The following is a 22,544-nucleotide window of genomic DNA, read 5'->3' on the forward strand; positions in this document are numbered from 1 at the left end:
TGCGAAGAATCAACTTGATCCAATATTGGAAAAATTCATGTTTGCTTTTTCGATATATTACAAATTGTTATCGATTCATTTTCTATCAAGTTTAAAATAGAATCAGTGCTGGAAAGTGATCAATATAATCATTGATTTAAATTAAATAAATTTTTTTGTTCGGATTACAAACTTAACCATGACAATGAGTGATTGGTTTATGTTGAAAATGTCCCACATGTCGATCAGCGCCAATTTAGCATAATAATTCAAACTAAAATTTCACAGCAACGACTAAAAGATTGTGCGAGCGGACTCCTACAACCATACATACATACTAAACAGAATATTTTATGAAAAATACAAAAACAATCATTCCATTCATCGTTACAAAAATAGGATTTTGTTGTCTGTAACAAGAAGTACAAGGTAAGTAAAGTTCGAAAGGCATTTCGGAGCGAATCTTGGGTAAAAAGATACAATGTGTATTGTAGGTCAGCAGATAAAGTAAATAGGTCATGGAGAAAAGTAGCACACCAAAGACAACAAAATGGTTTCATTTAAAGAATATCATACGTCAGATTCTGACAAGCTGAAAGGTCGAACCTGAGGTTGCGGCACGTGCATGAAGTGATACTACAGATGGTAGTAGAAAAGCATGGCAAAGTGGAAGTCTTGATCTTATGATGTTCCGCAACAAGTGTACTTGTTTCTAGTTGGTATAGGTTCCTGTCCAGGCACGACGATATTGGTTCCCTTGAGAAGCGCAGAGTTTCCTGCAGATTCCGATTCATTTGCGATGAGTGCTTTCTTGCTCACAACTCGATAAATCTCAGTCAATACCGTTAGGAAAGCTGGCTCAACATTGGTTGCTTCAAGGGCAGATGTTTCCATAAAGAAAAGGCTCTCTTTCTCAGCAAAATCTTTAGCATCTTCAGTCGGGACAGCTCTAAGAGATTCTAGGTCGGTTTTGTTGCCTACTAGCATAATGACTATGTTCTTGTCGGCATGACCACGCAATTCCTCGAGCCACCTAGCCACATGATCAAATGTTTGACGCTTCGTGATGTCATAAACCAGCATTGCCCCCACCGCTCCTCTGTAATATGCACTTGTCACGGCTCGATACCTAAAGTCATCCATTTTTCGGACACGAGTGGAAGAATTAGCAGATGAGAGAAACAACCAATGGTCTTCACTCTCCAAAAATGGAGGGAGGATAATTGCAAAAGAAAATTGTAGTAAAATAGAAAAGAAAAATCATAAATAGAAGAGTGAGCAAGGACATCAAAGCTCTATATGGTCTTCCACTGTCAAACCGGAATCATTTCTTTTATAGCATCAAACTCACATAAATCTAGTTGGTAGCTACATAAGGCAAAAATTACACCAAAATCATGAGGAATTACAAACTTCAACGTAAATATATAGTATGTAGCATATAAAAGAAACATTTCAGGGGTCCAGTTCCAAGCTATACAGTTATGGTCTTATCCTAAATAAAATTGGGGTATTTTATATAGCGAAAGAAAGAAAATAACTTTATAGGATGAAATGAGATAATAGTGAAACAGAGAGGAATATCGAGTACAATCATTGCATTATTGGTTCCCTTAATATTTAAGAATATATAGATTCTTCAGTCTCACTTCCCTGAGGAGAGAGAACCAGAGCATTCATTATAAGTTTACCACAGAGAAGATAGTTGAAGCCTGCATTTCACACCCCCTGTGGTAAAACATAGAGAACCTACATGCCAAATCAAGAAGAGAAAAGAACCTCTAAAGCAACATATTGCTTGAATTAGCGAGTTTATAGTTACTTGCAAGAAAATGGATGTCAGCAGCCACTTAGGCAATTCTAACACAAAATTCAGTTAAACAGAAAATCATTAATCGAGTCTTATCTTGCGAAATAAATTACAACATAACATGAAAATGGTAGCAATTTTCGTAAGTTGAGATCGAAAGGCATGTTCGTAGGTTAAGACCAAAAGGCAATGGAAGGTTCAAGGAATTCAGCCGGCCTAAAGTTTCTTAGATTCTAGAATACTTCAGAAATAGGATGGAAATGCGTTGGATCCATATTATTTATCTTATAGAATTGGATAATTTGATGAAAGATCTATTCAAATTTAAGCAGAACAGTTTCCAGTACTACTTCTAAAGCTTCGGTTCCTTCTAGTTCATAGCACACTGTGTCAAGGAATTACTGCATGGAAAACTCCGAATGAGTAAGAAAAGCTAAAGCACCAAAGAATAAAAATGACCGCGAAGAATATGTAGCATAGGGGTGGAAATCTTTCAATCAATCTTGATAACACAGCGGAGTAAAGAAATAATGCTGACATTTTCAGTATTCGAATTCTATTCATTTTGTCAGGAAAAAAATTCCTACTAATCCTTAAATTTTACTAAATAAGGCAAATGCATTCAAGTGGAATTAGTTTTATTCCAAATCTTTTCCAGCATCCTAACACTCGGCTTCTTCGCATTTTCAAACATATAACTGAGTAACTGACATACTTGCCCCACTAATTTTTAAAAAATAATAGATCCCTCATCCCCCGCTAGCTAAAAAACATTGAACAAAAACCAGCATCGCACGTCATATCAATCGCTCCCTATCTTTAGGATTTATACTTTGTTTTGAAAAGATTCACGGTCCATTAAATATATGGTTACATGTAATACAAACAAAGAATTTATCAGTATTAATAATAAAAGTTTACACTGAAGAAGAAAAAAACTAACATGAAATTAGATGGAAACCCACGCAAGGAACTTGTAACCAAATCTCACAAATCTTGGGATGTCAGGTACTCATGAAAGTACATACACTATATTGCTACAAACTTAAGAAATTATATGGTGACTTCCATGTTGCCGGCAGCTCCATGTAAATCTATGTGTGTAACTGATCAGTTATTTGAGGAAGAAAATGATTATCAATTCAAATGAAAGACATAGAATTGCACCAACTCAAACCAAATCAATTCCACCAATAAACTCACAGTAACTCACGCTCCATAACCAAGTTATGGTTTAAAGGAAAACACAAGCTAAAGGGCATAGCAACAGAAGATCACAACTTCCCAAAAACGAAAACATATTTTAGAAGACGGAAAGCACAAAAAATGAAGGCGCGACAAGATACATCAGTACCTTTCTTGGCCGGCCGTATCCCAAATCTGGGCCTTCACGCTCTTATGATCGATCGTAAGAGTTCGCGTCTGGAATTCGACACCAATTGTGGCCTTAGAATCCAAATTGAACTCATTCCTCGCAAATCGCGCAAGCATCTGAGACTTCCCCACCGCAGAATCGCCTATCAACACGATTTTGAACACGTAATCAATCCTGTTGCTGAAGTCCCCTTTATACGTACTCGACATCTCCTCCTCTGACTCCCTCGATCAATCAAACAATCCAAATTACACACAACACAACAGAATCGATCGATTGGCCTGAATGAAAAAGTTGGGATTTATGAATAAATTTTGTGTATATATTTTACGAGCTTATACTATGTGAAGTTTGATTATTTGTTTGACTTGGTCGGAGTCAGTCGAATTTTTTTAAAAACATATAAAATTATGTAAGTATGAGACGGTCTCACATATAGTATTTTATGAGATGGTCTCACGGGTCGTATTTTATGAAACGGATTCCTTATTTAGGTCGTCCATGAAAAAATATTACTTTTTATGCTAAGAGTATTAATTTTTATTGTGAATATCAGTAGGGTTGATCCGTTTCACAGATAAAGATTCGTGAAACCATCGTCAAATTATCATTTCTATTTTCGTTTACATCTATTATTAATTATTATTTTTATTTGTGAGAGCATAATAATATGTATATATAAAATAATAAATATCGTTTACATTTACATCTATTATTAATTTATTAATGAAACTACATGAGCATAATAATTGTATATACAAAATAATTTTTATAATATTTAATTAATTTATTTAAACTGAAAGAAATATAATATAAATATAAAAATATTTATAAAGAGTAAAAGTGAGTTATATGAATATATACTATATTATTAAGTTTGAGACCCATAGTAGTAACTATTTAGAGAACATCAAAATATTATATTTCATAATTATCAAAATGAGTACATGGCTTCCCAAGCCAAAGTGAACATCAAGCTTGAAGATCACTGTTTCACAAGGAATACTGACTACTCCAGCTAATTGAATCAGTCAAGCTTGTAGTGGACAATTCTATGAAGATTATCCAAAAAAATCTCTTCAAGAATCAGAGCTCAATTGTCATATCAGATAAAATCTTTCGTATTTCAACAACTTTTTTGAACCGTTAAAAATGTCGATACTTTAGTGCCCTATCAAATGATATTATTTTTCAAAAATGACAATGACAAGGCAAAACGGCTATTGTATATGGAATATTAGATTCAAAATTTGACCATTGGAGGGAAACCTATAAATAGATAAGTAGTGCAGACATTCCAACTCTACAATCCACAATCAAGCTTTATCTATCTTGCACATTTTGTGTTTAAAAGCTTTCAGATTCCAACAGAACAAGAGCTCCTTTAAGCACACGCTTAATTGTTCGTATTCGATCATTGATGATCATTTGTACTAAGTGTATTTTGTTCTAAAATATTTGTAACTCATAGTAAGAGTTCGATAATCAGATTGATTAAGTGTTGAGTTAACTAGGAGTCAAAGTAGGCCATAAATAAGCTTTGGTGAAGCAAGTTGTTGCAAATTATTTTAATCACCGGAATCTTACAGCGGAATCTTTTGTGAAAAAAAGAAGGCAAGTAGTATAAGTATTTAATTCTCCGAACCTCCGTAAACAATGTTTTGTGCATTTAATATAGTTTTGATAATCTAACTATTCTTGAGCCTAACTAATTATATTGTTCAACCAATTCAGTTAGCCTATTTTCATATAGTATACAACTTCTGGTTTATTGAAGTCTAATGGATAAGAATAACAATTTCAGTTTTTCCATCCAACCAAATTATTTTGAGAATTTAGTGAGATAATTTATTCAACCCTTTTCTAATAAATCTCTCGATTCTAACATCTTGTCTCAAACTTATAACCTTGTATCAAATCTTTATTGTTTAAGGTGTGAGTATTTGTAACCGACAGAAAGAGTGTTCCTGTGCAAATTTGTTTAAGTTGTATTGATGTTGAGTATTAAGAGTTTCAGTAAGACGATTAGTGTAATGCCCGAGAATTTGATTACCGTAATCTGAGATTAATCTGGGATGATTTCTTGATTAATCAAGGTAATTATAGACGAAAAGTATTAGACCAGAAAAGGTGAGAAAAGACGCGAAATATATGTGTAAGGAGGTGTGCTCGCGCACATGCTCGACGTAATGCGCGAGCCATTTGCGGAGTGGACAGAAGACCCCGCGCATATGCGCGGCGTGAGGACGCGCATATGCGCGAGGTGTCCAGTAGCCTAGTGGAGTGCTCGGCGCATATGCGCGACGTGAACGGCACATATGCGCGAGCAGGGCAGAAAGGTTGGCGCACATGCGCGGCAGAAGGCGCGCATATGCGCGAGGTAAGGGGAGGCACGAGACAGTAGGTCTCGCGCATATGCGCGACTTATGTGTGCGCATATGCGCGAGTAGTCCAGTGGTTGGATAAGGCTTCCGGCGCATATGCGCGGACTTTGAGCGCGCATATGCGCGAGTCATGCAGAACAAGCCATTTGGCCTCACCGTGCGACGTGGATATATATATATATATATATATATGTATGTACATGCAAATCTTTCCTCAGAAAAGAACCGAGGGTCTCCGAAAGAAAAATTGATTTTGTGCTTCAAGTTACGAGCAATCCGTCCGTCTGTTTTCGAATCCGAGTATAGTACTGTGTTCTTAACGACGTAGGCTACAACTGGACGTAAGTTTTACTACGTTTTAATATGTCTTGAAATTATGATATTGCCAGAATTGAATGGAATTCATATATGATGTTCTTGACATAGTAGACATCATAGAATCGAAGTCAGATTAAGAAACAGACTGGTTATGTAATTGTTATGAATTTTGGAGTTGATTTGATTGAGATTCGATATCAGATTGGTGTTGTTATTGAAATTATGAGTTGCACCAATATTGATTATGAGTTCTAGTATTATATCTGTGGTGTTGGAATTGACGGGGTTATCGAGACTGTATTGTTATGCCATCGAAACATCCGTAAATTGATATTGATCAGACTCGGTATTGGTTGAGATTGTATGTGGTATCATATGTCGATTGACATTAATCAGATTATGTTTTGATTGGAGTATTAATCAGAACAGGTTTTGAACTAAGTTATATACTGATATTGTATCTATTCGATTGTCATTATCAGATTGGGTATGGACAGAGTTGACTTCAATATATCGTCTTCGTCGGACCGAGAAGATAAAGGTATAAATTAATGTTGAGTTGGGATTGCACAACTCGAGTGAGGTTTGGCTCGAGTTTCCCTAAACCACATACTTTACCTTATGATATTGATTTGATTGATGTACTTGTTCTCTTGATTTATAGATAGCAGATATTAGACGAATAGTCTTGTGACAGAAGTGCCTGATAGTGGTGGGATCGCCACGGGCACATTGCACGATGTCATAAGATAGTGTATTGGCGATTGTGCCAAAGTCTGTCACCGGATGTTTGGCTATCGATGTGGATAGAATCATAACTTCTTCTATTACTGGTGATCGATATTATATCGATGTGGATAGAATCGGAGCTTCTTCTATTACTGGTGATCGGTACCGTATCGATGTGGATAGAATCATAACTTCTTCTATTACTGGTGATCGATATTATATCGATGTGGATAGAATCAGGAGTTCTTTCTATTACTGGTGATCGATACTATATCGATGTGGATAGAATACGAGCTTCTTCTATTACTGGTGATCGATACCATATCGATGTGGATAGAATTTGTATTTCTTCTATTACTGGTGATCGATACCCTATCGACGTGGATAGAACTGGAGTCTTTTCTATTACTGTTGGTCGATATGTGAATGCTAACTTCTGGAAACCGGGATCCCTAGACTAGGATTGAGTCTAGTCTTAAATGTGGAGTCATGAGTCTAATTGACAGTTATATTGATTCATATTGATTTATGTTCCTGATGATGGTACATGTTTAGAATAGGAATTTATTCTTGATATGGATTTATATTCTGATCTGAATACATGCTAGATATATCTGTTATATGCTTTTATATTGTTTTTATGATTGCATGTATACATGATTTATACTGAGAATGTAATTCTCACCGGAGTTATCCGGCTGTTGTCTTGTTTGTATGTGTACATGGCAACAGGTGGGATAGGATCAGGGTCAAGAAGAGAACGAGGCTGGACTAGATAGCGTGGAGATCCGGGCTTCGAAGCAACTTAGGATTCAGCACTGATATATAGTTGAACCTAGTTGAATTCTTGTAAATAATATAAGGTTTATATGTTTATGTTTAGTATGTAATCTAAATTGAATTACATTACGTTTCCGCTTTGTATTTAAAAAAAAAAATTAGACCCTATTTATTATAATTATTTGAATTATTTCTAAAGACGATTAAGGAATGATTAGCGTCCGGGTCCCCACAACTAGTAAGTCCTGCTGAAATGAGTAGTCACAATATTTGAAAATATCAAAGTGTTTTACTAGAATCCTTATGAAAATAAAAGAAGGAGAGATGTAGAAGAGTTTTGTCATTGGAACTCAAAAAAAATTTATAACGTGTTTATTCACATCTCTCAAATACTTCCACTTATCCTAACATTTAATATATTATTAAAAAAATTATTTGGTAAATTCTTATATAAATTATAGAAATCAATTCAAAAATTTGAAATGTATAACTTTTTAATGATAAATGTATGAATTTTACAAAATTTGGATTTGATTTAAAATTGTAAAAAGTTATTAAATTAACGATTTTAAAAATATTTTTATCAGAATCAGCCCAACAAAGATAAATTTTAAAGAACAAAAAAAAAAAAATCAACTAAGTTGCATATAAATCTGTGATTGAAAGATAAAGAGAAGAAGGATGTGAGAAAAAAAAAAAAGAAATATGATTTGAATGGGAGGGAGAGAGGAAGATGAAGAGAGAGTAAGAGTTAAACTAGGCGGCTGGATTGGACTTGAATATGGTTAAAGGGTTTGATCCTAAACTATGACCGTAACAGACTAAAGATGGCACAGTTATAGTTTTGGGCTGTAAACTTTGTCAACTTCAACCCGCCAGGGTTGACAATATTTAATAATAATAATTATTTTTTAAAAATGGACGTCCACGATGATGTAATCGTTGATGATCAACGGTCGTGATCGTTGTGTAATGGTCAACCCATCGGGTCGACCATTGATATTTTATAAAAAATTTCGACTTCAACCCTATAAATACCCCCATTTCTTTCATTTTTTCACGCAATTCTCTTTTAATTCTCAATCTCTATTTCTCAATTCAAGCTTTATTTTTCTATTATCAAAATATTAATTATCGATTATTCTTAATCGTTCATTTATTTTTCTAATTACTTCAATTTAAAATTTATACAAATGACAGGTTCAAATAGTAGTGGTAAAGGAAGGGTAATAACATCATATCCGAGTTTGAGGATTGCAATTTTCCTTCTTTTAATGTTGACGACTATGATTTTTTTCCCGATGAGGAGCAACAAGAACATGAGGTGGCCTAATAAACACATTATCATCCAAGTCAAGAAAGTATGAGCAATACGACAACATCTAAAACTTGAGCGGTGTCTTGCCAAACATCTCATAACTTCACCAAATACTTAGAAATTTGACGCTTTCTTTCGGTGATTTACAAGACAAATGCAAATATTGTTCAAAAGCTTAAGAATTTCAACAAGGTGGTGATTATGAAACTTTAATGCAGCACATCGATAAAAGTCATCTCATGAAAATTGATATTGATCGATCTCAAACTCAAATGCCGACATTTTCGTCTCAAGCGGGTAATGATAATCAAATATTTAAATATTTTCAATATAAATTTAGAGAAGAATGACTAGATATTGTGCGATTGAACAACTTTTTTTAGATTTTGTGAGAAATTATCTATTGAAAATTAACTTTCAATAATTGCAAATCTTTCTATCAAACATATCACACGAAGTACACTAAAAGACACGCTTTAAAATTATTTGTTGACACCAAATATAGTGGACAAATTGTTCCACATGAACCACAATACACTAGTAACAACACTTTTAACCTTACTAAAACACATTTTAATAAGAAAACGGATGAAACATCCACGAGGATTCTCAAAATATAGTCAGGAATTGAGAATTATTTTACCATTACTTTTGATTTTAGTGATGCAGACAATGACATCTTTGACATATTGCGATGTAGGTCGCAAAAAACACGTGTATTTCTAATTTTGTCTACAATGATAAAATAAATTCTAGATTTTCCTATTTCAACTGTTGCAGTGAAGCAAACTTTGTTGAATCTCGGTTTTCTTGTGCCCCAAATGCAGCGGAAGTTTAAAAATTTTTAGATCTTGACATTCAAGATATTGTTTGATTTGGGCACCCGTATGGTCTATTGAATCAACATTCAGAGGGCGTAAGAATTTTATACCTTTGGTGATTAAATCACTTGGCTCCAACTACGCTGGTATAAGCTGAACGTAGCTCTTGATGAATCCCTACGAACTTTCTTCAAGGACTCCTTTCTTTATTCTTCTAATCAGGTTCACGACTAGATGATTTGTTCCTCTTCCAAATAGCACTAGAATATTTGGAAGAAGTTTTGACGTTGGAGATCAAAATCTGAGAGGCGGCTCAAAAATCCTTTTGCAAGGAGGGTGGCCGAATTTTGTGACTATTGGGAGAGGGAATTTTTCGAGTTTCTCAAAGGGTGGTGGCTAGGGTTATGGCTTGATCACTCCTATTTATAATTAAGCCAAGACCTAATACACATAATTAACATTAATGTGCTTGATTAATTAATTGGGCTAGTCCAACTAGTTTAATTAATTAATCAAAGTCCATTAAAAACTTTAATTATTTAGTATGTTGGATTTGTACTCCTACAAGCCCATTAAACATACTCCTCACTATATTTAATTTAATATTTAATAAACTCAACCTTTGAGCTTAATAAATTAAATACATTATAAATTCAACATTTGAATTTCATATTTAAATTATAAATTCAACTCCTTGAATTTTATCACCTCAAAAATTTAATATTTATTAAACCCAACTTTTGAGTTTAATAAATTAAATTCTCAAATTTTATAAATCCAACTCCTTGAATTTATTCTCTCCAAATTTCATAAATTCAACTTCTTGAATTTAATATCTTATAAATTTAACTTCTTGAATTTATTTTCTCAAAATTTAATTATCATAAATTCAACTCCTTGAATTTACTATATAATAATATAAATTCAACTCCTTGAATTTTTTTCCTCTCAACGGGAACAAATGATCCAGTACTTGTGTGACCCTCAATGGTTCAGGGATACAGCTAGCCGTGGGTTCGCAACTCTTTGTGATTCAGAATAATATTTATTCTTATTCGGGCTTACCCTAGTTAGCCCCATTCTTTTCATCAACACCTTGATTAAGAATGTCAGAACTCATTTCTGATTGCACCATCGGATCATGGTAAGAGCGTCTAGTAGCATCGCCCCATGATCCCCTAGGTATCACTGATAGTGCCTGCAAGAACCAGTCGATTATGATTAACGTACAGTACGGTCCCTTCATCTCATATATCCCGATCGAATCTGCAACTATTGGTTCATCGAGGGTTGCATAATAATTCGATAACTATCTGATAACTATAAATAGTGGCATCGCATGTACGGTTGGAGAACTTCTTCTCTAACGTACATCTCATACTCTGGCCAGAGATTCCACGCACTATAATTTTATCAGATCACATAGGATATCCACACCCGCAGGTGAGCGGTGAATCCCCGACTACAATGCACTGTCTCCTATATGTGTCGCAACTGTACCCAATCTCGCCACCTGATGACTCTCCTGGAGCCGATAAACGAGTCAAAGCACAGCCCTAGCATATAGAGCCTCAGTGTTGTCCCGGGTCGTAAGGACTAATGGTGTACAATCATAACCACAGACTTATCCTCTCGATGAATGAAAACCACTTGGAAAGTTCGAGGGAGGGTTGTTCCGGTATAATCATCATATGACTACTCATCTGCATGTTTGGACATCTCTATGCCCTTACCAAGAAACGCAGTACACAACATCACAGATGTTAATCTCGAGGTCAAGCGACCTTTATCCATGTTTTAGGCGGCTGAATCGACTAGGAACGAATTTAGATCATACATTGTTTACAAATGAGTTTCAACATCGAATTACGATTCATTTGTATTAAAGTATAATCAAGGACTTTATCTATGCTGATTGTATGGGTATACAGATAAAGTAAAACAAGACCATAAAAAGTTAAATTATATTAAAATAAAGATTGTTTATTACACTTGAGTCAATAAATTCCCTAGCCAACAGTTGGCTTGCAGGGCATCTACTCTAACAAACTTTTAGTATCAAAGAAAATACATTAGATGAGATATGTTTAACCTTAATACAGGAAATTTGGAAGCCCAATGTTTGCTCAATGATTGGTCAAAAGCCGTTACCCGAGCACAAAATGTTAAAAGTGATGAAAAAGACTAAGACGAAGCTGAGGGAATATTCGGAACAATGAAAGAAGACAATGTGAGTGTTTGGGCAACGCCACTCTTAAATGTAAGTATATAAAGGTAAGCGAACTATAGAAACTTTAATTTCTCTACATCTAAAGAGAATACATATGCAACTTATATAGTTATACTTATATAGTTATAACTATATAAGTGCAATTTTTTTAAATAATTTTTTTAATTGTATGTGATACCTTGAATTTGAAAACTTGAATACCAGTTCATGAAACAATGAGCTGGGTGTTGGGGGCGTCCAACGCACCCTTCACTACCCTTGAAATCCAGGAAGTATACCATACATCGGGGCAACAAAAAATGGCAGCTTTAGTGCATACCACACTTTGGATTTTCCAAGCAGCGCCCCTCGCAGGGGGCGCTAGATCAGCCATAAATGGCTAGCCCAACCCAGGCCCATGCTGCTTGGAAATTTTCAAGCAGCTTATTTGCGAGTTTTGAGTTCGGGTTCTAACTTCGAGTCCCGGTGCCATCGTTCCGAGTTTTTCATTATTTTTTGCTTAATTTCCATTCATTAAACTTACAAATTCAATTTTTTTTTCATTTTTCTTTATAAATAATAACTTTTTTAAAAAATATATAAGGGTTGAACCAAACCTGGACCTGGAACCGACCTGAACCTCCAGATTCAGAACCCGACTGTAACTGTCCTAGAGGGTACGATTGAGAATCAAGATTTTCCCGACGCTAAACCCTTGGTTTGACCCGGATCATTACTCGTGACCAGGTCTGGTGGAGAGATTATTAAGTTGTAGAACTCCAACCAAATGTTTAGGTTGGAGTCAACACAATATTTGACATTTTATAATTGCACTTCATACTTTAATGTTTGTGTTTTAATGAAGTTTTTAGAACCTCTAAAAGTTCATTGAAATATTGAATACTTTTAAACTTTTATGAAGTTATTAACATTAAAGTTGAATATCAATGATTTTAAATATCACTAAATTTTTATATAATTTATGAAATTCTAAATTGAATATCCCATATTTTTTAACTTCAAATTTTTTAGAAAGAATGATTAGATTATAAATTGAAAAATAAAGATAAGATAAGATGTTAAATCTCCTCCGTGGCATGAGCCGACGAATAATGATTTCACGTATGTATCTAATATATATCTATATCTATATATATATATATATATATAAATATAATTAAAGAAAACATATTGAGGATCATCGTCGGAAGGAAGATACGGGAGAGGCCGAAAACCAAGATTCATCGAAACCTTCATTGATTTGATGTCCATCTTGCCCTGCCAAATTCAAGCTTCAACCCCCTCCTCGCCTTCCTCTTCGCAATCGTTTCTTCCAGAATCCAATTATGGAATCGTCTCTCCTCCCTCTTCTCTGCCAGATTCCCCTCCGCCGCCGCGCCATCGCTCAGGTTTGTCTACTCGAATCAATCAACACTCACTTGTGTCGGTGCCGGGAAACCAAACACACACACCCCCCCCCCCCCCCCCCCCCCCCCCTTTTTTTTTTTAATGTATGTGCATTATTGAAAACCAGATTGACTTTGATTTTTGTTGTTCGATACGAGACGGACCTTAAGAATTTTGGCTGCTCCATTTTAATTGAAAAGGTCCCATCAACTATTTTTTTTATTACGACTGTAAAGTTCGAATTTTTCAAAGTTTTGTTGGAATCAAATAGAAGATCACTTCGTTTTCTTAGAGAACATAGATTGAGCTTTTTTGAGTACTTAATGTCCTTTTTTCCAATATTTTAGCATTCTGGTTAACGTGCTGAGATTTACGTATTAGCCAGCCATAAGTGTGTTCCACCTTGGTTTAATACGGTAACATATCAAGCTAAAACGATCTCGTTCAAAATAAACTTTGAGCCTGGCTCCTTTGGAGCATATCAAGTCTTTTTTTAGTGAGTTTTTCTCTGTACCTTCTTGGTTTGTTTATCGCCTTCGGAAGTCCATAAAGTTTTCCCTTTTTCTTCAGGAGAAGATGTTCCTGCTTCAGGCTGTTCAGCTGATTCTTCCAAAGAGGTAATGCGATGGCCGGCTTGTTTGTAAAAATAGAAATTTTCTTGTCTTTTGAATAAATTAGGCGTGTTTCTCTCTCTCTTTTTCTCTCTCTCTTAATGAAAATGCTTGCTCTTTGGTTTCTCTATCATTCAGGTGAAAGGAAGGGAGAGACAGATCCGTGAGAAAAGTCCAGTTCACCAGAGCGTTGGAAAAGCGTTTCAACCCAAGGCTGGTTCTTGGGCAGGGGTTAGATCGTCAGAGCATCATGATAAACCATCTGAAAAGTCTGTTACCTCAAAAGATCATCAGGGTGCTGTATCTTCTAGTTCCCTGGGTAGCACTGGGCATTCATCTGGTAGAAAATCGCATATTGTCAGCGGTAATCATTTGTTGAATTTTCATTATGATCCTATCACTACTTCTCGTCCACAGCCCAAGGGCCCTCCTACACGAAGGCAACAAAAGAGGAAACCTTATAATAAGGATTTGTTTTTTCAAGCAAATTACAAGTTTGTGGTTCTAGATTCTGGAAAATATGCAACTAAGTCAATGGACCCTGACAAAATGTTGAACTGGGAGGATATCGTTTGCTTGAAGTACCGCACTTTCCTTCCGGTACAGTGTCCCATATGTTTGGATGATCCCTTGTGTCCACAGATAACCTCATGTGGTCATATTTTTTGTTTCCCTTGCATTTTGCAATATTTGTGCATGGGTGAAGAGGATCATATTGGTGAATGCTTGAAAAGGTGCCCTTTGTGCTTCACAATGATTGGTTCGAAAGACTTGTACACCATACACATTTCAAATGTCAAGCAATACAACATCGATGCTAAAGTAAATTTCGTGCTCTTAACCCGTCGAAAGGATTCATATACTACTTCTTTCAAGAATATAAGTGTTAATTTTGACAAGGATATGGTAGATTCCTTCTCGAAGTTTACCTTGACTTCTGATGTGGAACAGTCTGTTAGAGAGTCGATGTCAGATCTGGATAGGTGGATAGCCAGAGCTGATTCTGGCCTAGTTGATGACATTGAGAAACTTCCATATGTTTGCGCTGCAATAAAGCAGTTGGAACAGAGAAAGAAGTACTGGAATGCACATCATGTTTCTAGTTCCGATAAGACTAATTCAACTTTGTGTGAACCTCCACCAACTTCAGATGCTTATCCTAGTAATGGTGCATGCGAGTTTGTCTGGGAAACAGTATCTGCTACTGGTGATGAGTCTAGGTCATCTAGACATGCAATTCAAGAAATTATGGTCGCTGAGCACTGTTTAACTCAAGTAGCAGATGTTTATGAGTCATTTGAAGGTCATAACAGATCTTCATCTTCACGTAATGACGATAATTCTCAGACATGCGCTAATGGATTCAAGGGAAATATAGATGAGGATTCTTATTACTTCTACCAGGTCATTTGATCAAATTCTTCTGATGTTTTCCGGAATGGAATGGAATGAAAAATTTCTGCAAAAAACTCTTATCTTGTTGGGGAAATCTATATGTTAATGGAGAAGGCCTCACAATCTCTAATTTGTTGCTCATCCTGAAAAATTATTTGTTCTGGAGGAATGCCAATATATCATTTTAATGTTCTTCTTTCTACCTTTTTCGAAATTTCTAGGTTGATGATGGTCAGCACCTTATCCTTCATCCATTCAACATGAAGTGTCTTCTACACCATTATGGTAGCTATGAAAAGCTTCCAAACAGGTACTTGTCCATTCGGTGACCATTAATATGGAATGCATCTGCCCAAGTTAAATTTTTTGGTTCAATGGCATAGAAAATAAAAACTCCTGCCAGAATAAGCATGTGACAGAAGAATTATCTCTAGCATAAGGTCTCTGATCAAGGGCTTAATGGTGTTTTCAAAATGTGGTGTTAGTTTCTATCATTGCAATAATTCAAGGATGCTAGATGTGATTACTTTTTCTTTAAGTTTTTGTGTTATATTTTAATGACCGAGCTAGAGAAATTGGTATGGTTATCTTTTTGGAGACATTCATATTCTTCTCGCTTCAGTTTGGTAATGGACTTCTGAAATTGAAAGCTTTATCTAATTGTCTTGATGTTAACTTTGAGTTCTACAACTATAATGAAGAATATGATTTCGATATCTCATATAATGATTTTGGCAATAACTCCAATTTCAGAATCACTGGGAAAATTTTACAAATGGAGACCATCACACAATCAGATGTCATGAGAAGACGCTATCGCTTCTTAAGCCATTTCTCCTTGACAACAACATTTCAGGTATTTGGCAAGAATGCATTTTTATTGTCTCCTGAGTCTCAAGGAGACGAGCTTGTTTCTCGCTGTTTAAATTTTTTTTAATCGTTTTTTCTATTTCTTACGACCTTTCCTTTCTGAGCAACTTATTTTCAGTCAAGTTTTGATTTGTTGCATCATTCTTCCTTTTTTTGGGTATATTTTCACAGCTTTGTGAAATCGATCTGAGTGAGATACTGCCTCCTGAATCCCTTTTTCCATTTATGGATGAAATCAAGAATAGAGAAAAGCAGAGGAAACGAGTTGCTCGGAAGGTATCACATTCTATAATTCACATCTGGGGAATAGTTTGTTGTTGGATTTTGAGCTTTCTGCTGTTTCACACAGCTGCATCATCTTGTATCTAGTATTATGTTGGTGGGCATACCCCTCTGAGATTTTTCTTTCTTGGGTTTTAGAGGGTCTTGAGCCGTCAAGTAGTTGAATAAAACTATGACCTGATAAGGAACGTGTTCATGGCCCATGATTTACATGCTGAGTTTGCTTCAGAAGTTTGTTTAAACAATTGTGTTGTGCATTCTTGTATAAGAACTTCTGGTATATGACTTTACTGTTCTTTATCAAGGAAATCAAGGACAAAATTGAGGCTGAAACTGCTGGTTCTCAGTTTTTGCCCATGCCATGTTATTCGTACGATGCTTCGCCTAGTTTTTCCTTGGATGACTTTGAAGGTGAGTGTGATCTTGCTGGATCTTTACATTGCCAATGTATGATGCATATCTTAAATTTTACGTCCGAGATCTTGTATGATGCTTTTAGATTCAGTTTCAGTCTTTTAGACAGTGTTCAGATTATTCTGTTGTTACTAGTTGATGAGTGAATATGAATCTATCAATTGCCTTGACCCTTTGTTTTAGTAATATTACCATGTCTTTTTGACATTCTATAGTCATTGCCGGTGTTATTATTATTTTTTAAACAAAAAAATCCGTGTTGAATTTTAAACTCCTTGATCATGATTTATTGTTCATCGAATATGATCTTTTTGTTCTTAAAAAATAGTGTTGCATGTTGCTGTTATTCTATAGTAGTTATACAATGTCGAAATATGATGTTTTCTCTTGAGTTGTATTCTTTAGTATTACCAACTCTTGTAGCAGGACGCTTACCTTTTGCCTTCGCGTAAAACGGTGTGGATTCCATGTTTCATCTAAAATACACTTGTTTTTGCTTGCCTGCTATAGCTTTGGGAAGTCACACTGCGGTATCCCCAAGCCCACCAACTTTTGGGGAGAGGCCTTCATTTTTAGGCGTGACAAGGCTTGGTTTTGCTGCTGCACATGATTCACCAGCTCTGAAGGCAGCTGAAATCCCGCCTTCTTCTCATGCAAAGATCAATCCGTCTCCTGGTACAACTGGTAATGATTTGATGGCGTGGTATTAATCTTTTTAACTACTCATCAGTGAACCTAAAACCGAAAACCGAAAACTAGAAACTCAGATCCAAACTGGTGAAACCCGATCCAATTAAATTCTGCCGACCCAGCTAGCCTAAAATGAATTGACAATTTGTGTTCTCTATATACTTCTTTTAAATTTGTATACTTAGAAAGTACAATTTGTTGTCTAGCATTTTTTTCATCGTCTAGGATTTTTTTCATAAAAAATTTCTAGTTGTCACATCTCTTGTTCTATTTTAGTTTTTTATTTTCCCTTGAAAAAATTAATAAAATATAATTATAAAAAATTTACCAGGTTGATGCAATCTGGATCAGTTTTTAACTGAGCGGGATATTTTTCACGTCTGACTGGACCTAATACTAGCAAAGCCGGCCAGCTAAAAATTATTTGATACTCGGCATGCCATGACCTTTGCTTTATTGTTGATACATGGTGTTGTAGTATTAGTTTTTGAAGTTATTTTGGTTTTAGTGATGGCTGGTCTTTCTCTTGTAGGTTTGTCATTTGCCAACGTGACCTCCAGAACAAAGCCTGTGGAAAGCCCGGATATTTCTAAAAAGGCGAATGAGTCAGGGAAGAAGGGGAAAAGGCCGATGCGTGTTCTCCTCTCCACAGCAGGCGGGCGGCGCTATTAACTATGAAAATTTCTTGCATAGACTATGGAACACGATATATTTATGACTGCTATATGGCTGGCTATATATGCAGGTATGTCATAATTTGGCCGACACATGGATTGTTGTATGAAAATAACCATCAGTCGCTGCAGCTCCGTCATTGTTGTGCTTGGATAATGTGATCCGTTTGTTTCAGGGAGAAACAAGAACTCTTTCTCATTAAATAATAATTGTCGGCCCACTCCTTGTAAGATAACTTTGGAGAAATCTAGGAGGCTTTTTGACTCCTATGTATTGTATGATCTCTGAAATGGTGTTCATAAATTTCAATGGCCTTAACGTAGTGCAATCTCATTTAAGTCTTCAAAAAATTCAAATTACAATGACATGAAAAATATTGTTGGTGCATATCATAAAATCTTGATTCGACGCGTCTTCTAGAATCAAAAGATTCAGGCAAGCAATATTCTTATTCTTAAAATAAAAAAGTAGCAACTGTTGAGTATTATTTTTAAACATTAGTCGAGTTTGGCCACACGAACAATAAACCACAAAATTAGGCAAGCTAATGAGGAATCAATGAACAACTAATGTGTAAAATAAGTCTACTGAACGTAAACTAATGCAGCCACGGCTACAGCAAGTGTGCTAAGTGGGGACAGTCCAACGTTGTTCTGTGGGCTTGGGAATGTACAGCGTAGCTGTATTATTAATGACAATTTTTTTCCTATTTTAATGGAATCATTTCATTAAAAAAAAACCATTGGTCTGTCGACCGATGCGATACTATTTCTGTGCTTCCGGTTCTTGTGAAATGAACAAAGGATGACAATAAATGCTTTGTTTGGTAAACGTTACAGGGATACCAAGCTTTGTTTGTGTAATCTCCTCCCTGGCTAGTATCGGTCGCGATATCCGGTTCTGCCCAGAGAAGCCACTCGATCGGTTGCTATGCATTCCTCTAAAATGTGAATCCGCTCGTGGTACCAACTACTATGCATCAGGGATGTGAGACACTTCCTGCTTAATTGAGTCCCCTTTAACAAGTTCTTCAAGCCATTGACATAAAGAGCAATACATGCATTTCGTTCATATATGGTTGTTTACTCGTATGCTTATCCATATTTTTTTTTATTGAAGTCCTCAAAGTTGAGTGTTTTGTAAATTCTTCATTTTTAAGCCGTACTTACTCAAGAAGAAGAAAAGTGAAGGGTGGCAACACAAAATTAAGAACCTTATTGGTACACGTGATATTACAGTGGATAATATTCATCAACCAGATTTAACCACAGTTCGTTTCCTTGTCAGGACCATATAGCTATATGCATACCACGACTGAAGTCTGCATTGAACACGATCCTGTTTTGCATAGCTTGACATACTGAATATAAACTCTTATACACGAGCTACGGCTACATCATGTGCCCAAATCATGGTATTTGCCAACAAAGGCTTTAGTGTCGGCAAAGTCATGTCAGAGAAAGTTGCAGACAAACAATAAATGCATTAAGGCAGGCTTTGAAATTTGCACGAGGTTGGCAGATTATTGACAAACGAAATTTCAAAAGGAAAGACGCATTTTTCTTACGCGGTCTCACACCTCGAAATTCGATTATAAATAGGTGCCTCATTCCTTCATTTCATGCAGCTCTCAACACCGCTCGTGGCCAGATATAGTCGTCCCCACCAATATGCATAGAAAGCAAAAACAACCATCCAGGAATTAGAGGGAGTGAATGAACATCTTGTAAAATTTTCGGCATGATTGGTTTGGGCTAACAAAATACAATCACTTTATCTCAACTCACTTGAGATACAAATCAGCAAGGTAAAATATATACGCGGAAAGAGATTTGTGTTCAAAGTTGAACTAAATAGATATTACCACGAGAATCACCAGAGTAAGCTATCCCAATGCCAAAAATATTCATGATGTTCAGTAGCTTTTTGATGATGAATATACTATTAGAGTGCAATTTCAAGCTAATTTTGATGGAGAAAATTGAGAAGAAATGCAGCGTCCTTTGGAAAATGCACAATCTGCAGAGAACAAACAACAAGGAACAATCAACAATCAATCAACACATTTCAGTCATTGAGACAGAAAATGAACAAAGATCTCAACGAGTTAGAAGAAGACCGATATTGATGACAGATTATGAGATAACTGGTATTGACCAAATTGAAGATCCATTTTTCATTTTGCTTTATTTTCATATTGTGATCCAATAGCTTTCGAAGATTCCGTCAAATAATCAAAATAGCGAAACACAATGGATGTTGAAATCGCATCCATTGAGAAAAATAAAACATGGGAATTGACCGAGCTTCCAAATGGTCAAAAAACTATCAGTGTTAAGTGGATTTATAAGAGTAAATTGTAAGAAAAGGGAAAAGTCGACAAATTCAAGGTACAATTGGTAGCAAAAGGTTACAAACAAGAATTTGGACTCGACTATAAAGAAATGTTTGCTCCAGTTGCAAGGCATGATACGATCAGATTGGTAATTGCCTTAGCAGCGGAATATTCATGATCTATCTTCTAATTGGATGTGAAATCGACGTTCTTACATGGAGTTAAGCTTGTAAATGAGCATAAAGTGTATAAACTGAGGAAAGCTTTGTATGGGCTAAAGCAAGTCCCACGAGAGTGGGGCTTATTTTTTTAATGTGGGTTTTCAAAAATGTCTATATGAATATACACTTTGTACAAAATTTGAATACAAAGGAAAATGCTCATTGTTTAGTTATATGTTGATGATCTTATATTCATGAGTAATTATAGTGTTATGTTTGAAAATTTTAAGGAGTCCATGATGGTTAAGTTTGATAATCGAATCTTGGCAAGATACATTATTTATTAGTGTTTAAGTAGTTCAATCTACTTACAGGATTTTTAATTCCCAAAAGAAATATGTTCAAATATTTTTTATGCATATTTAAGATGGAGAAATGCAATTATGCAAGTACTCCCATATAGTGTGGTTAGAAGCAAAACAATTATTGTGAAGGAAAAAAGATTGGCAACACACTTTACAAGCAATTGTTGGAAGCTTAATGTATTTAACAGAGACAAGACCAGATATTATTTATGTCTTATTTTACTCTCATAACTAGATACATGGAATCCTACATAAATATATCTTTTAGCTGCTAAGAGGATTTTACGATACTTGCAACGAACACATGAACTTGGTCTCTACTATAAGAAAGGAGAACAATCAGATTGGTGCCTTTTTGTGATAGTGATTATGCAAGAGATCGAGATGATATAAATATAACTTCAGGATATGCTTTCCTCTTAGATTCATCCGCTGTTCCATGGACTTCAAAGAAGCAATCAATTGTTTCTTTATCAACCACATAAGCTTAATTTGTTACAGCAACTTCATGTGCATGTCAAACTATTCGATAAGAAAAAAATTCTTGAAGAGCTTAAATTCAAGAATCATGATCATATTGCAATTTATTATGATAATAGTTCGGCCATAAAATTGTCAAAGAATCCGGTCTTACATAGAAGAATCAAGCACATTGATGTGAAATAACATTTTTAAGAGACCTAATAAAGAAGGAAACAATTGATCTCATCTATTCAAAAGTGATAACCAAGTAGCTGACATGTTTAACAAGTCCTTCAAATTGCTCGTATTTCAGAAACTAAGGGAGCTACTTGATATTAGCACACTATAGAACAAGTTTGAAGGAGAGTGCTCTTATTAAACCGATGTGACCTTATCGGTATAAGGGAGAGATTGTTGAATTGTTAAAGATTTGTCCAAGTATTTAGTTATCTGTCTTGTCAAATGAAATCTGTTAGTCATGGTTTATTAGTAACAAATTATTACAAGAAATAATTATTATTGTATATTTATTATTTAATGGTTTTAGTATTGCTACTATTTTTATGGTTCTCTCCGTTGGTGTATTTGCCTATAAAAGGCTCATCGTTCAATAAAAAAAATATATAACAAAAAAAAATTCTTCTATTTGTTTGATTTATATTTTATTCTATCACTTCTCTTAATTTTTCTATCATTGAAAAGTTTGAACCACTAACTACATATTTATATGTTCATTTAAATTGAAGTTTAAAAAATAAAGTTCGAACCATTTTTGATTAAAAAAATATATGTTTATTTAACTTGAAGTTTAATAAATTAAGTTCAAATAGTTTTTTGTTTTAAGACGTAGAAAATATATTATAGGTTTAAAAAATATTAACAGTGATTCACTTTTTAATGTGAAAGATTGCATGATAAAAAATACGTAAAAAATGTTAATAATATTCGATTTTTTTTTTTTGAAAGAATGGATGATTATGTATCAATTAAAGAAATAAATAAATTAAATTAAATTAAAAAATCTATCAATTATTACTAATAGTGGGAAAAAAAAGAATGTATAGTGATGTATGAATCTACCAATTATATAATTAACTTTATTTAACTTGAAGTTTAAAAAATTAAGTCTAGACCTCTAACCAGAAATTTATATG

General features: G+C 34.9%; 2 protein-coding genes across 3 annotated transcripts; one reads left to right on the top strand and one right to left on the bottom strand.

Moving 5' to 3' along the window:
- Positions 1 to 310: 310 nt before the first annotated feature.
- LOC142553693 (ras-related protein RGP1-like) lies at positions 311 to 3,508 on the bottom strand. Its single transcript, XM_075664132.1, has 2 exons — positions 3,144 to 3,508; positions 311 to 1,108 (listed from the first exon to the last, which is right to left on the bottom strand). The coding sequence occupies exons 1-2, from the start codon at positions 3,371 to 3,373 to the stop codon at positions 661 to 663; spliced, it is 678 nt and encodes a 225-aa protein (XP_075520247.1). The 5' UTR covers positions 3,374 to 3,508; the 3' UTR covers positions 311 to 660.
- A 9,378-nt stretch (positions 3,509 to 12,886) lies between these two features.
- On the top strand, positions 12,887 to 18,389 carry LOC142553694 (uncharacterized). 2 transcript variants are annotated; one of them, XM_075664134.1, is made up of 9 exons: positions 12,887 to 13,132; positions 13,701 to 13,747; positions 13,880 to 15,145; positions 15,358 to 15,446; positions 15,890 to 15,992; positions 16,178 to 16,282; positions 16,594 to 16,699; positions 17,213 to 17,386; positions 17,925 to 18,389. In XM_075664134.1, exons 1-9 carry the CDS (start codon positions 12,988 to 12,990, stop codon positions 18,062 to 18,064), a joined length of 2,175 nt encoding a protein of 724 aa, XP_075520249.1. In that variant the 5' UTR covers positions 12,887 to 12,987; the 3' UTR covers positions 18,065 to 18,389. The 2 variants fall into 2 exon arrangements, with proteins under 2 accessions (XP_075520249.1, XP_075520250.1); XM_075664135.1 differs by having other exon boundaries at positions 17,213 to 17,377.
- Positions 18,390 to 22,544: the final 4,155 nt, after the last annotated feature.

This window comes from Primulina tabacum, chromosome 8 (assembly GCF_025594145.1).
Source record: "Primulina tabacum isolate GXHZ01 chromosome 8, ASM2559414v2, whole genome shotgun sequence".
NCBI lineage: Eukaryota > Viridiplantae > Streptophyta > Magnoliopsida > Lamiales > Gesneriaceae > Primulina > Primulina tabacum.